General features: G+C 33.7%; 2 protein-coding genes across 3 annotated transcripts in view; one reads left to right on the top strand and one right to left on the bottom strand.

Annotated features, from left to right (window-relative positions):
- Positions 1-10,695, bottom strand: part of LOC113498891 (transcription factor kayak) — a 31,664-nt gene extending 20,969 nt beyond the window's left edge. Inside the window, exon 1 of one of the 2 annotated variants that reach the window (XM_026879071.1) lies at positions 10,304-10,695. In XM_026879071.1, the coding sequence (XP_026734872.1) occupies positions 10,304-10,435 (132 nt within the window). In that variant the 5' untranslated portion in view covers positions 10,436-10,695. Of the gene's footprint in view, positions 1-1,666; positions 1,961-10,303 lie in introns of those variants that run through there. The other variant, XM_026879072.1, reaches the window with a different exon arrangement.
- Positions 10,696-11,050: 355 nt separating this feature from the next.
- LOC113498892 (transcription factor IIIB 90 kDa subunit-like) lies at positions 11,051-13,941 on the top strand. Its single transcript, XM_026879075.1, has 4 exons — positions 11,051-11,812; positions 12,066-12,283; positions 12,644-12,868; positions 13,201-13,941. Exons 2-4 carry the CDS (start codon positions 12,070-12,072, stop codon positions 13,347-13,349), a joined length of 588 nt encoding a protein of 195 aa, XP_026734876.1. The 5' UTR covers positions 11,051-11,812; positions 12,066-12,069; the 3' UTR covers positions 13,350-13,941.
- The last annotated feature ends 57 nt before the right edge of the window (positions 13,942-13,998 follow it).

The raw sequence follows: 13,998 nt of genomic DNA, 5'->3' as shown, positions 1-13,998 counted from the left end.
CAGGTTGTAAATTGTCAGTACCTATGATTGGCTGTAGGTAATGCATGTTGTGGTAAAATAAGTTGTTGGGGAAATCCAAGGGTTTCATTCATGTTGAAAGTAAACAAGTATAGCGTGATGACGTCATTAGACTACTATGTTTTTATGCTATTGTCCTGTTTTTGCAATTGGAAATTTAATAAATCAAATCTAAATAGGTATATTGCACATATTGCTTAATACATTTGTTTAAAGATTTTCTTACGCAAGATAGAAACTCCTTTTCAAGTTAAGTACGTGCCATTGAATTATGCGTCACTGTTGGTAAAGAAATTTAATTGAGGTTAAAAAACACGCGTCGGCACCTCCGTATTTCGCGGGTCTACGTGACCAGTCTCATCAAGGAACGCATCGGACGAGGTAAATTCCACAACGATATCTCCAGTAGGTATCCTCAATTCTTAGGTCATATTTCATGAACTAAATGAGCCACCTCCGTATGTTTTATCGCCATAATAATCACAGTAAGTGATCAATAAAATAATATAAAAACTGTACAGTCGTTACATTATAATAATAATGGTTCAGGTAGCGTTACCAGTTCGTGGAACTTCTCAAGACGGCACGCACTGCGCAGTGGGGCAAGGATGACGTCATACGATGACGTCACCCGTCGGACCATATGTGACGTCAGGCACGCAGTGATAAGAAGAAAATCCAGTCACGGCAGTGAAAATTCTTAGCGAGAGTTTTACATATTTTTGATAGTATTATTTACTTCGTCATAAGATTAATGTATCACATGTTTGAGTCGAAATAATATTGTCAGTTTTATCTTTACTTATTATCGCAATTCGTGTTTTCTTAGCAGCGATAAAAGTAACGAGGTTTGTTGTTAGCAGCGCCATCTGCTATCTACGAAGGGAACTATTATGGGCGGTAAAATAAAAATTATAGCAATATTAATTAATACGGAGTAGTGCGGTAAATTACGTCACGTTCTATAATTAGAAATAAATTATTGTAACACATACGAGCAACAGACAAACAACTCCTGGAAATGCTAATGACGCTTACTCAAATTATTGTTAAACGAATCTATTGTATGGCAGATTTTAGTCTAACGAACTAGCAAATTCTAGAATGATCTTATCAATTAAAGAACAATATGATACACAATATAAATTATTAAAAAATGATTGGCAAAAAAAAACTTAAAAAGTCATTTAGAACAAAAAGTGAAAATAATGTAAAGCTAGATTGTTTTCTCGTTGGTTCTAGTTCAGTTTGTCCTTTTCGCACAATCAACAACCAATCGCGGCTAAGCGAGTTCAGAGTGACAGGAGACCCTATTATTGATGTCGCAACAGTACCAGTATTGTCTTACGCATGAATACGTAAAACTTAAATATTTGTTAAATCATGCAACAAAATGCTAATAGACAACTTTTGGACTACAATTTACCTAAGTAACAGGAATCATGATTTTAAATTGTATCCCAAGGTCAACAACAGATCGTGATCGGAAAAAGTTTTGAAGTAAAGATAAGTAGACGATTGCACCACACGCGCATAATACAAACTGTCCCCTAACTTGAGAAAGTTGTTTACGAAGTCAATTCACGGAGTGACGCACTAAACTTTGGACTTCAACCAGAAATTAATATATTGCTAGGTCAAAACTCACCATTGGCTTTTTGTATTCGTCTGTCTGGTAATCAAACATCGTAGCGAACATCAGACTGTCGTCTTGCTCGCTGCTGTAGAGGTGATAAGGCACCTGCTGAGACATGAAGACCACTTTCCACAAAAATAGTCCAAACTAGCTATCCACTAAGGGCTCCAAATAATAAAATCACAATTGAAAAAGTTCGCGAAATTCACAGCGTGTCAATTCACAATATGATAAGAGCATGAGTCATGTGAAGGCTTCTACAAACTGTAGACGTACGCGTAGCTAGAATGTTTTATATCAGACTGAGTCAGTTGGCGCGCTTGTGGCCGGTTTTGTATGATACCAAGCGGGCGCACGGCGCACGCGCAAACACCGCCTCGGAAACGAAACGACCTATGTCCAAGCATTTGAACAATTCGCTAACCGAGCCAAATACATTTTTTTACGGTTCTTTGAATGAATTTAGTTTGGTTCCAATGATTCAATGAATAGCTTTTCCATGACAGTGGAAGTAAATATTTTTATGCAATTACTGTGTATCAGTTGGCACGATATACGAAACATCGGGTTAGGTGACAAAATCATTTGGAATTTCCATTTTTTCGTGGTTAACATTAGTAAGAAACAGAAATAAATGGAAAACTAGTCGATGAAACTTTTGCGCTGTAAATAAAACATAAACAAAAGTTGATAGTTGACACAGAATGTACATACATGGACAACTGGGTCACTTACTATCCCTAGATAGTAAGTAGGTAATATGAATAGCAAACAAAGTGTGGCACCAAATGGTTTAATGCTACAATTGACAACAATTACAATAATGAATCATCGGACAAAACAAAACAAATTGCAACTATATTTTATAACCATTACAATTATAATTTTAGAATGCTTGATGGTAGTATTTCTGAAAACATATTGAGTAACTAGTCTGGAATAGGGATTGATGTTATGTTAGTAAATCCCTTTAATTCAATAATGTCTATCAGAAATAATGAGGTTGGTGTATGCGGCAAACTGCAGCTGTCTGAAGCAATAAATAACTTATCCGAGGTTCGAATCGATTCGCCGCTAGATATTTAGAACGGGATTTGTTAATAGAAATACTGAGTATCATGAAAAACCAGTATTTGAATACGGATTAGACTACCGTTGACCAAACAAATAAAATAAATAAACATATAATTTAAAGGCTGATTTAGTAAATCGGTAGTCAAAATTTAAATACGAATGCAAGACTTAGATCGCCATGCTGATTTTATTATCAATAATGTTAGAGAAGTTTTAAATCTTTTAACGTGGACATTGTCACGTATACCTGTTCATTACAAATTAAAAACCAATGGCAGGATGCTAAACTTTTACATTTCTACTCCATTCGCCACTTTTAGGGTGTATAATTATAAACATAACACCAATATTTACATTGGAGGTGTTATTAAACTGATAATGCTGATAACCCTTTATGATAATTGCGCGCCTCACCAAGCATAGTGCCCGTGTCACAATAGACAAAAACAAATGAATGCTCAAGATATAATAACTTATGACACACAATGTTATAGTGTAGTAACCACCGTACGGAAGGAACCACGCCGTCTGATAACCACACGATTGGTCATTGCATAAGATGGAACCGATATAAACATTACGTCAGTTTCTAACACGCGCACCGCTTATCATTTTCACGGTAAATCGTGGCGGTCACAAATCAAGAAATATGAAACACTTGATAACATGCCTCATTTTCCTTTTATAAGTGGAACGACATTAAATTCGTCGAAAAGCTTTTATAATTTACAATCATACGGTACAACGGATGTTTTGATTATGTATAGATTGGGATAGTCGGAAAAGGTGGAAAGTAGACCGTCAAAATACAAAATTGTACACATTAGAGGCAAATAAGATCAAAGAATGAGTTTAGGATTTTCTGAATTCAAAATTCTGAATAGGCAAGTCATTTAATAACTTCATCACGTGCTGATATAATAAACGAAGATTTACAAGCACACATTAACTGTATGTATTGTTTTACAAATAACGGAGAGTGACTAATAGCATAACATATTATTTAATACATTCATATCAAGGCCGCCTCGTTGACCTGCTTTCCAACCCTCATTGGTTAAAAGGCACATACAAAAGTTAGTAATTGCTTAAAACATCGAGAACATAATGATAATCTACGCGTTAATTTTTTGGCAAGTAATGTTCTGGTAATAAACAATTTACACAAAAACGTATAAAAATGTGTAGATAAATGAGTTTATTTTCTGTAAAGATCATTTGTCAAACATACACGGTACTATGAAATGGTGTTTGCTGAGGCATTTCCGGAGTGGCTGCCTCTGAGAATAAACTTCAAAACAAACGCGATGGTCAAGGTCTCCCTGTGTAGAAGTTTCTTTCTAAACAACATTAAAGAGAATTTATACAAACAGGTTAGCTGAACTGATATTGTAATCTTTTATGGACTATGTCAGAGAAATCGGAACTGTTTTATCATCATAAAGACTATCTAGTTTCCCAGATATTTATGATTGTTGTAGTTTATGTAAACATAGAAAACGCAGGATGTATTGTCATGGTTCGACTGGCCCAAGAACTAAGCCTTGGTGCATACTCCGGTATAAGCTAAGTAGATAGCTTGACACAAAGCTATTAATCAAAAAATCGCGATCAGCGGTACACAATTGACTTTGTAAGATCGTTAACAAAGAGCGCGAGTCGTTCAACTTCACGTCACAGTTCAAGGACGGGCCCTTGACTAGCAGTCACGCGAACGAATGCTTCCACTAGTTCAACACAATTTTCCACGAAAACCAATGTTGTCATAGTTGGGAATAAATATGGTCTCATTTGATTGTATCGATACAAGATATTTCATCAACATATTATAGTGAAATTCGTGTAATCTAAAATCATTATAATTTCATTGGATTAGTTTAGATTACTAGGTAATGTTAATGAAGTAGGACGAATTGTTAAGGTCACAATGACACACGCAAAACTAACAAAAACACGTACTGTAACAGAATTATAATACTTAAATCGATTAAAAGCAGATCAGAAACATCAGACAACAACATTCAACAAAGTATCAGCTTCTATGTAGATACATATTCATCAGATAATGCACTGTTATTTATAAGCATAACATTTGAATATTACGCGGGGTAATATTGCATATTATTTACATCGTTGAAATCATGTAGGCAGCATTGACACTGTCTAAGATACGAACCGAAGAATGCTAATTAGCCTATCTCTACTCTTCAAAAGGATCTTCATCAGCCTTGTGTCGACTCTCTTGATTTTCTATCCACTACTTTATTAAGGTAGGATTTAACGCCAAAATTGCAAGCCCACCAAAAACTTTACTTCGACGTTTTTTTATTTAGTCAATTCACATGACCAGGTGAGAATGTTGAGGTATTTAGCACATCGACTTGAACGTTTATTGCTACTGATTTCTTATAATTATGTAGAAAAGCTACCATATTTTTGCTACAACTTCGTAATTGTTTTCGCAACACATAATTTTCGGTTGGCACGTCTCATTATATCGTTATCGATTCTGCTGTCAACAGATTATGTTGTTTGATTCAATCCGGAAGGCCCATGAGTTATTGGGGTTTTCTGCTAATTTCTGCCAGGGTCGGCAAAGTACCAGATTAATGTGTTCCCCGCCCTTCACATGGCACTTAATTAGTGCCGTCTTTGGCGATATGTGGGCGTGCAACCACACACCTTTGTCTATCTCCATATCAAGTTTTAAGTACTCGTTTTGTAATGTTTTCTCATTATGACGTAACATAATGATAGTTTGAACTATTCGGCATGAGTCGTAACTTATAAGATCATAGAAATAGCTCAAAGTGGCATAATGATTTTAAAATTATCAAATGATCAACAAAGAAAAAACGCTAAAACGTCATGACGATGTAATTTTTAAATGACTTGCATCAGCTTTTTTCGAAAGGCGTAATCGTTGGCGAAATCTTGAACTAGCTTCGACGGCATAAGTCGGAAATATTGTTAATAACGAGCCCAAAAGTAAGTAAATTTCGCTATCTATTCAGACTATCTCAGAATCACTTTACAGTAACAATAAATCTGAGGCTGGAGGTGTGAGGTTCTTGCCCAACCTGAACCCGCGTTAATTGACTTGCTAATTAATGTTTGCGCACTGACCACTAACGCGATACAATTCGATACTGAATTCCGATTTAACAGGAAAACAACCTATTTGAAGCAAACGAAACTAGTTAGACAGAATAAAGGTCAAGATGATACAGAAATTACTATTAGCGTTTTCATAGGTCGAAACCATGTTCATAGACAAAATGGAAGACATTTTTTAGTATTAAGGTCAATTTGTTTGCCAGCTTATAAATAATTATGATGCAGGGATTAACTTAAACCTTAAATCACATGACTAAACGAATAGCTAGCAATAAAGTTACGGCACCAAGAGATAAGTGGGTCATTTAGCCTCGAACGTAATTAAAACATTATCGTGTATATGTACAATATTATGTAAATATTGTATAGAACATGCTGCAGTAGTTAATTGGAGGCAAAAGAGATATTTGAATCAAAACAAATATAGAGGCTATAGATAATTAAACATATAAAGATCAGACGACCTATCGTAAAATACCACTATTATTTTGATGATACATAGAACGGCACTGTTTCCCTCGCTATTATCAGCTTTCATATTCTAATTAGTGGGCATCTAGTGCCGATATTGTGTAGTTTTCCAGATCAAAACAAGTATAGCTGTTAACACAATTTGTTTCGTTTCGCTGTTAGTTTTATACAACATCGCCTTGAGCCGTTCCACATGTCACTATTCAAGGCCTTCGAGCAAAATCGTAGAAACGAACTTTGCTTACGTATTTTATTTAGTTATTGATTCTTAATATAAAAAAGTAAATATTAGAGTATATAGTTAAGTCTATGTTATAAATGTTATAGCTACTACATGACATGTGTGTTCTTTTGTAACATATTCGTTCGCAGACGAGCGCTTGAGGCGCGTGGGCCCGAGAACACAGTTTTCCTCGAAATAGTGACGTCATCGGTGCGCGGTCATCGCCACTCTGCGATGTTTTCCTGCTATAACCTTGTTTCGAGCACCTAGCGGCAAATAAGGTTCATAACGCAGTTAATTACTTTGTGCGTACGATTTACCTTAAAGTGGTTTTTGGAGGTATTTCATGTTTGGGTAAAGGAACTATACGTTAAATTAATATTGCCAATATACTGGAGATATCATTTAAAATATTTCAATGTTCAATAGCACTTTCATTATTATACACGAGAGGTTGGTAATTAACGACAGCTGATGGTTAATAGGCGGGCTTCAAAATGGGCAATGGTACAATTGTTTAGGATTATAAATATTTGAAAGACTAGAGTGTCTACCAATCCATCTTAGAGTAAATAATGTTATTATGGTTGTGGAACCGGGACAGTGCGATACTCACTAACCCCCAGTTAAGATTGAAACTCGGTTTGCTTACTCCACCCAGGACTTGACTAAAGTTTCTAAAATCCATTAATGTATGTCGAAAATATTTTTTTAAGTTCCGAATCAACATTTCAACTCAATTGTTTTTAATATATCCGGTTTTATTTTTATATTTGATGGGTGTAAAAACAAGTCTATCGCTAAGCCCCGTTAAATGCGAATTGTTAAACGCGGATTATCAATTTATACATTACTTAATTAAATTATTGCCATAAGTGCTATCATGTTATAGGTTAAAGGCGAAACCACAATACGCCTAACAAAACAATGGAGAGCGAATATTTGTAGGGTAATAGGTACCTATTTTGTACTTTTAAGTAGGTATAATTGGAATATTTATACTTTGGAAAAGCTACGAAAATTATTAGGATCGGTTATTGTAAAGTTTTGTAGTTTTGGCATAACACAATGAAAAGAGACTAGATGAAAAGAGTTTTAGCAGTCGTATAAATGATGTACTTAAGTAGTTAATGTAAAAGTAACGGGTATTTAAAAATCTTCAAGTACTGAATTGAAGAAAAGTTACGCGTACCTTGAGTACCTTATATTAATTTATTGTATCCAATTGTTGATGTTAAACTGAAAATAACAACGTTTAATATTAAACACATCCTTCTTCCCATATATAAATTATAATTAAGGATACTCAGAGATTTACATATTGGAAAATTAAATCCGTTGTTACGCAATTGAGGAAACACCATTGTTCAAAACAAAATTGTTATCATAACTCTTTTGTTTAAGTTGGTACATGGTACACTTACCTACACGTGTTACCTTTACAAAAACACTGCAAAAGAACTAACAATCACAATATGTAATATTATAATTACGCACTAATATTATATTGCAGTTTTGAATGGATACTGTATGATATTGATTAAGTGTTTTCCGTTAATGACATTTGAAAATTGATCGGATTTTTCGCAATTCGAAATTTTAGATGAATGATGTTCGATTTCAAGCGATGTTTTGTAATTTTAGGAAGTTCTATAAACAGGAAAAAGAAATATTTATCGCTAGTTAAATTTTTCATTAAATTGCTTATATAAAACTATAATTACTCTACTGATAGTATTAGACAGCTTATATATTTATTTCTAGAGCTATTCCCACCTTTTTTTACCCGGGGAAATCGTCACGGACTTTCTCTACCCTGAGGAAGGCGGAGAGGTGTGCCGTACTCCTACCGGCTAAAACCATTGGAATACTTCACCCTTCCTTTGTACCTGATACCACGGGAACGCGATGCAAACAACCGCGATCCCAGGCGGAGAGCTTTCCACCTGTTGCATCCATCCTATTGCTACATTCTACATGTTGTCATTTTTTATATTTCATGATCTAATAATATTGTGCAGAAATAAAAATTAACTGTCATGTTAAATATGAAACATGTTATTTTCATTCATTTGTTTTTGACCCAAAAATACTACCCTGTGGTATACCACACAATATTTGTATGACAAATACCTATTTTTAAATTCTATTACCATAAATATTTCAAGGATAATTTCAGTTATTAACCCAATTTTATTCGAATTGATGGCAGCTTACAATTTGAGGAACTAATGTGAATCAATACACAATGTTAATTTAATCAAACGCATCACATGTATCAAAATCTTAACTAACAGTATTTGCTTCAATTGAAACATATAAAATACTTCTTTATGTGTATTCATTTATTAACATAAGAATTAATCCCAAGATAGAGCAAGCAGGTATAATATAAATTATTTATGTATAATCGATAATTTGCCCATAATAGCAACAGCAGGCTATACAAAAAAAAACAATAATTTATCACCTCCTTTCTTTCTTTTACCAGTTGTGTCTCTTTATCATGTTCAATAAAAAAAACAAAGTTCCTCCTAATACTTGCAGATGTATGCGCATTTATATCACATAAGTAATTTTAGAAAAAAAATCAACTTTGACCAAAAAGTAGTATTCTTAACTGCATTAACATTTGACATCATCCCTTGATACTTCCAAAATACTCTTATTATTAAATAACAATGAATCATTCCTAAGATTATTCCAAATCAATAGATATGTATAAGGTAAATGAATTTGACTTACTCAAATATAAGTAGAAAATTCCAAGACTTTTATCTGATTAAACTTGTTATTTGTTTACTCTGACATAGTAGCTAAAAATAAGGAATGAGTAATTTAATTTATCAGATTGGATAAGCCTTCTTATCAATCCAAGTGACTTATATCAGGTTGTTTTGCAGATTGTATGACAATACATGTATTTTTTACCATATATAGGTGGTATCAATATCCAGTTTGATACTAATAAAAAAGATTTATATAATGTTATGTCATGATGTGACCACATATTTTCTTATCATTAATAGTAACATTACATTATATATATAAAAGGAATGACTACTTTTAGTAAAATCATTAATAGGAATTTTGTCTTTTATAACGTGGAATAAAGTTTTTTTTTTTTTAATTTCTACCAGTTGTTTGTACTTCATACAATCAATAAATTGCAAATTGAAATATATTTTTTATATTCATTTTTAGTTTATTTTATTTTATTTTTCATACAAACAATAAATTCTGTAGAGCGCAACAGCCAGCAGTACTTTGATACTATAATAATTTTTAATTGAGAACATAATATGTTGTATTTTCCTTATTGTTTGTCAAACTACACTAAAATATAATAGTTTTCAAAATTTTACAAGTTTTCTTTGTCTGATTGTCCGAAGTATTAGTCATTTTTATTCAAAAATTTAAAATCTATGCATAAGTCTTTAAAAGTATAAATTGCAGTGTAACCTATTCTCAGAATTCTGAATTTATATTTGACCACACATGTTTATTCATGAGGCTGTAGCAGGAAGTTACTAAAGTCTGTACTTAATATCAAAGTTTTGGTAAACAACTACTAGTTCCAACATTTAAGGTGTAAAATTCAAATGATTCAAGGTCCTAACATTGTTGAATTCTTCCAGAAGGCAAAGAGAACAACATAAACATTGAAATGATGTTTAGAAGTTTTTAAACTCTCATAACTTACATTTATGAACTTGGTTTCTCGTAAAATGTAGAAGAATGTGACATTCTACTAGTTTACTTACCGTAAGCAAGGATCTAGAGGTCGGTACTGAAGAAACGAAGTCATTTGTGGACGATCCTTGCGATGATTGACTGTCGCAGGAAATGTCAGACTGGTTTGATTGACTATCACTGATTTCTAGCTTCATCGTCATCAGTTCAGATTCACTTAGTCCTAAATACACCACAAGATACGATTTACGTAATTTCCACGGCAAACAACGCGTATTATCAATGCGATCTAGAACTTCAAACAAAGTTTAGTTCCGCGAACTTGCGAACTATCAAATACTGCGAAGTTTCTTGTGACAGTTCACTAATGACAGCAGCCGAATCAAAATAAGGCGCCTTGATTATTGAAAAAGATTATCCAACGAGAACACAACAATGATGACTCATCATTGCAGTTTGCACACACAAACGAATAAACGATGACGTAGTCCGTCGCTTTGGGGATGCCCTTCTCTCCTAAGAATTTGTAACGTTCCAAAACAAAACGACTTAAGTGCCTACTTTTATCATACACAGAGTAACTTTTTGGTAGTATTGTCATACTTCAGTCTGAACGAAATTGAAGGGTGATCTCACCGTCTAAAAATAGGAAATAGCGTGATATTCAACCAATAGCAGAGCCTTGTTCCATTGACGTCATATAAAATTCGACGATATGACAGAAGTCCTTTGTAGCAACTTCGGTACCATAAAAACTCATTTGCTTATCACCTTAATGAAATTGACTGACAATAGTAATTTATTAAAATCATCCAAAAAAATTGTGCTTCTTTTTTACCGATGTTTTTTTTTTTAGCATTGCATTCACTTAGTTTTTAGGAACAGTTGGTTTCCGAATATTTGGTTTGCAAAATATCCGATCACAAAAATTCAAACTGTTCACAACTTACACAATAATAAGCTATATTACTGTGTAAGTTGATTAAAATGGTACAATCTTATGAATTCCATGTGACTATTATATTTAACTATATAGTTGTTGGGCGTTCAGGGAATTTTGAAGGATTTTTAAGAGGAGAGTGATCCATTTATGATGAGCAAAGTTATCACTAATCCCGATGATAAAGTTCGAAGTTGTAATATTGTTTCTGCAATTTTAGGCTAGTAAATAAAAAAATCTAGTGCCTAGAAACTGAGCATATATGTAACTTTAAATCAAAATCAAAATTCATTCATTCATGAAGGTCAGATTACATTGGACAGCACCCAGTTTCGCCTACCCTTCACCGCTTCCTAAGTGTTTACATGATTAGTTCATTTCTATTCGATTTTGACTATTATAAAACGAAGCTGGCTGTTAGTTGGTATCCCAAATAGTAATATTTTGAAGTGGTGCATCACTTTAAATGTCACTGCAGTTATCTGTCAACTTTTGTGTTTTTCCTGGTTTCATGGGACAATGCAAAATACTTAGATATTTTTAATTTCAGCCCTGCCTGTCAAGCTATTGGTCTTGCATCTTGTGAGAGTTTTAATGGACGCATACACCCTTTCATAGAATAAGTTATTATATAGTTAAGGTGAACGTTTAATCGTAATTATTTTAGCTATTCTGCCAGGTTTACGTTTACCTGATGTTGGTTACCATCTGCACAGCTAATTAATTAGCTCTTGCCTCCTAATTACATAAAATTAATATAGTGGATAGTTTTGTCGAACTTGTGCTCTAAAACATATTTCTTTCAGTTTTGATAAATCTAGTTCTATTGCTTTGAAAGTTTCTTTTTTGCACATAACCTATATCAATGTTTACATTCAATTTCTTTACTTTAGAAAAATGTCTGGGAAGAAGTGCAAGCACTGCGGGTCCTCGGACATCGAGGTAGACCCGGCCCGTGGTGATGCAGTGTGTACGAACTGTGGATCAGTGTTGGAAGACAATATTATTGTAGCTGAAATAGAGTTTCAAGAAAATGCTCATGGTGGTGCCTCTACCATTGGACAGTTTGTGTCAGCAGAATCTAAAGGAGGTGCCACAGGATTTGGGCGAGGTAACTACAATATTTAAATAGAATTTGAAATACACAGTCTCTTCTAGTTTTTTTGGTAATGTGTAAGTCATGTTAAAATCGTATGACGGAATTCTCTCATGATTGTAACACAAAACTAGATGCTGATATAAAGCATACTCATTTATACAGCATCTTAATTTAAAATTCATGTAGGTACCTTATTTTCATGAAATTGTATCAAAATTGTAAAAAAATATATCAAATTGTCTATTCCATTCATGCTTACCATATACATGATAAGAGGTCATAATATATTTAATAAGAAACTTCATCAATATTTGTATGCCAAAATGATAGAACATAGGATTACTGTAACCTCTTGTATATTATATTTTACAGCATTTAACGCTGGTATTGGCCAAGAATCCAGAGAAGTCACATTAAGAAAGGCTCGGGAAGGTATCACAGCTCTCTGTCAGCAGCTGCGCCTCAACCAGCAGTGCATAGACATAGCCTGTAACTTTTACAAGATGGCCCTGTCTCGTCATCTCACTATTGGACGGCCTTCAAGTCATACACAGGCAGCCTGTGTTTACATGACATGCAGAACAGAAGGCACAGCCCGTATCCTTTTAAAGTTTTAGCATAATAGGTGTAAAATAGTTATGTTTTGAATATCCATTATCAGTAATCCCTTTTAGTTTTGGAAGTGGTAAATCCATATTGTACAAATATATTTAAAAAAAGACTTTGAAATACATTCTAAATAATTAAAATGAATAATGAAGTAACCTACTTTTTCAAACAATATTTATTTCTTAGTTTCTATTCCTATATCATTGCTTATCTACGAAGAACAATATTGTGAAAGAAATCTATTATATTCTATTTTTTACATTACATTCAAGTTACAAAAGCTCACATTTAACTTTAATTTCCTGAACTGTGTATCTCAGATTTACTAATTGATGTGAGTGATGCTGTACCAATATGTTGTTATCAACTTGGCCGCACATATTTCAAGCTATCAAGAGCCCTCTGCATCAACATACCTCCCACAGGTAAGTCTAATATTTATTCTTATCAGCTTCTTTTTTTCACTTAAGCTAAGATTAGGACTGTTAGTTTTAATAAAATGTATCAGCATTATCTTCTATTTGTCTCGGAATCTCGCCGCTATACAATAACAACCGGTCTAGTGTGCGACGGTCTCGCGACGACGAGAGATTCGTACGAATAAGCTAAAAAACTATGTAACCCATTTATAATGTTGTGTTATTATTTATTTATTTTTATATTTCGGAATAAAAATGTATTGTCCTGTGAATATTTAACTGTATAGCTATAATGGTTCATGAGATACAGCCTAGTGATATACGAGCGGACCAATAGCAGATCGTTAGTATAGTAATAGGGTTTCGTTTTTACTCTTGGGTAGAGACACCGAAAAAGCGCCGTCTTTGTTCTGTCCCTTGCAAAGAGAGAAACAATGGTTTATGCAAAATGTTTCATATCTAAGTTTCATTAAATGACACGCCATTTTTTTCGGTCCACTTTTAGAAGATTTGGCTTGCTTGATGAGCTCCAGTTGTGCCAGACTAATCTACAGATTATAACTACTTACTGGTGGACACTGGCCATTAGCTGCGCCACATTTTGATTTGTCGCTTTCCGCTTTTAGTATCGGTGTTTTTATTTCTTTAGCTATCATCTCGTACACTTTAGGATATCCTTAGGAGTCATATTTTAGAAAA

The sequence above is a fragment of the Trichoplusia ni genome, chromosome 11, assembly GCF_003590095.1.
Source record: "Trichoplusia ni isolate ovarian cell line Hi5 chromosome 11, tn1, whole genome shotgun sequence".
Classification (NCBI taxonomy): domain Eukaryota; kingdom Metazoa; phylum Arthropoda; class Insecta; order Lepidoptera; family Noctuidae; genus Trichoplusia; species Trichoplusia ni.
Note: the sequence above shows the minus strand (reverse complement) of the source record. Positions and strands in the feature narration are given on the sequence as shown.